The 1836-nt window shown below is 30.3% G+C and overlaps 1 protein-coding gene across 1 annotated transcript; it reads right to left on the minus strand.

Moving 5' to 3' along the window:
• Positions 1-237: 237 nt before the first annotated feature.
• On the minus strand, positions 238-1069 carry LOC126654753 (uncharacterized). The gene has a single exon (XM_050348730.2). The coding sequence runs from the start codon at positions 967-969 to the stop codon at positions 361-363; it is 609 nt and encodes a 202-aa protein (XP_050204687.1). The 5' UTR covers positions 970-1069; the 3' UTR covers positions 238-360.
• Between the last annotated feature and the right edge of the window lie 767 nt (positions 1070-1836).

Here is a 1836-nt window from a genome sequence, read left to right on the forward strand (position 1 = left end):
GATTTCCTAAATTTTTCTTAATTATTAGATTTAATAATTTATTTTATATTAAATTTATCGGTGTCGTCCGACATTTATGTGAATCATCTCTGCAATTTGCATGAGTTTGAACGATCCTACAATCAAAATCATTCAATTTAGCTTCAATCTTTGTTACTTTAGTTCATTCTTCATTGAAAGTATGATATTTTAGCATTTAATCATTAATGTCTACTTAAACAACAAATTAGGGTTAACCTTTACAAAACCAAACCCTTCATACGAAAATTCCTATAACAATATTTCATATATCAATTCCAAAATTTTAATTAACAAACCTAAAATAAATTAAAATTGAAAAAATGTGCTAATCTTTTGTGTCTACAGTGCTTCAAATGCAGCCACTAATGCAAAAATCTCATAATCTTGGCATTTACATCCACTATCTTTGCAGCATCCACACTCATCATTTTTCCAGTCCCTCAATTTTCCATTTCTCTTCTTCATCTTCTCCAATATTACAATTTCTTGGACTTTAACTTTCATTTGTATTTGCACTGATGGAAGCTTATAATCATTAACAACACCTCTGCAATTTTTTTCTGAGACCATCATAACCCACTTTTCGATTTCCATTCTTGGCGATTCAACGACTGTTTTCCATGGAATTTCAGCTCTACCCACAAGTTTTGACCCTCCAATTTTTGCAAGAATTGGTTTTGTGTTTCTCCATCTTAGCTCAAATACCACAGTTTCTTGTTTCAAGTTGTTAATGGAATCTTGAGTGCCTAAACACTCTAAAGAAAAAGATTCATTCCAAATTAGGTTAGATTTTGAGGAGATTTCTTGGGTATTTAGTTGGATCCTTTTGTTGTTTCTTGAAGAAAGATAGTATCTAACAAAAAGATTACCATGAGATTTTAGGTTTAAATTCTTGGCTTGAACTATATTTATTTCACAGCTGAGAGATTGAGTAGCAGTAAAACCCATTTTCAAGAAATAAAAGGAGCAAAGTTGATGATTTCTTGGGTATCAAGGAAAGAAGTTTAGGGTTTTGATTGGGATTCTTTGGTGATGAGAAGTTGTGGGTTATGGCATTGTAATATATATATGAGTTATTCTTGTGGATCCAAAATTTTGTAAGAAAGTGGAGTAATATTTGCTTTTAAAGGAATCTGCTTCTTTAAATATAAAATAATGTGCATTAATTAAGTGTATGTTTTAGTGATCACCCACCAAGCAACATGTTTTCAATTGTTAAAAAAAATAAGATGCTACAATGTGGGGAATGATTTTGTTGAATTAAAGTAAGCCCTTGAGAATCCTGAAGACCTGGATAGATATGTTATAAAATGACCCTTGCAAGTTGAAATATATGGTATTGGGTTACATTAAAGTATTTTGATCTTCATTATCTTGTAAGATTTTGAGTAGATAGCTTATATAGTGTATAGTATAAAACCCTACTCTTAAGTGCTCTAATTATATGCATTAGCTTATATAGTGTATAGTATAAAAACATACCCAACTCTTAGTGCTCTAATTATATGCCTTGTCTATTTAAGGTTTGCAATTTGATACATATGACCAGTCGTTAATCACACATTATGGTGGCAGAATCATAAATTTAATTAGGAGGGGCAAATTTTTTGCTTGGCCCCATGATATATCTTTTAATTTTAGACCAAATAATCAAAAAATGCCACACATTTCATTAAAGTTTCACAAAAGTTCAAATCTTTAAATTTTATCTAATTTGTCCAGAAACGCATGATTTCATTCCAATTTTATCCAACTACACAAATTTGCTTATGTGTAGGCGCCAATTGAGTAAAATTATATATTGGACAAAATTGA

This window comes from Mercurialis annua, linkage group LG7 (genome assembly GCF_937616625.2).
Source record: "Mercurialis annua linkage group LG7, ddMerAnnu1.2, whole genome shotgun sequence".
NCBI classification, from domain to species: domain Eukaryota; kingdom Viridiplantae; phylum Streptophyta; class Magnoliopsida; order Malpighiales; family Euphorbiaceae; genus Mercurialis; species Mercurialis annua.

Excerpts from the sequence above, each read along its gene's own strand:
- LOC126654753 (XM_050348730.2), bottom strand. The coding sequence starts at position 969 with ATGGGTTTTACTGCTACTCAATCTCTCAGCTGTGAAATAAATATAGTT.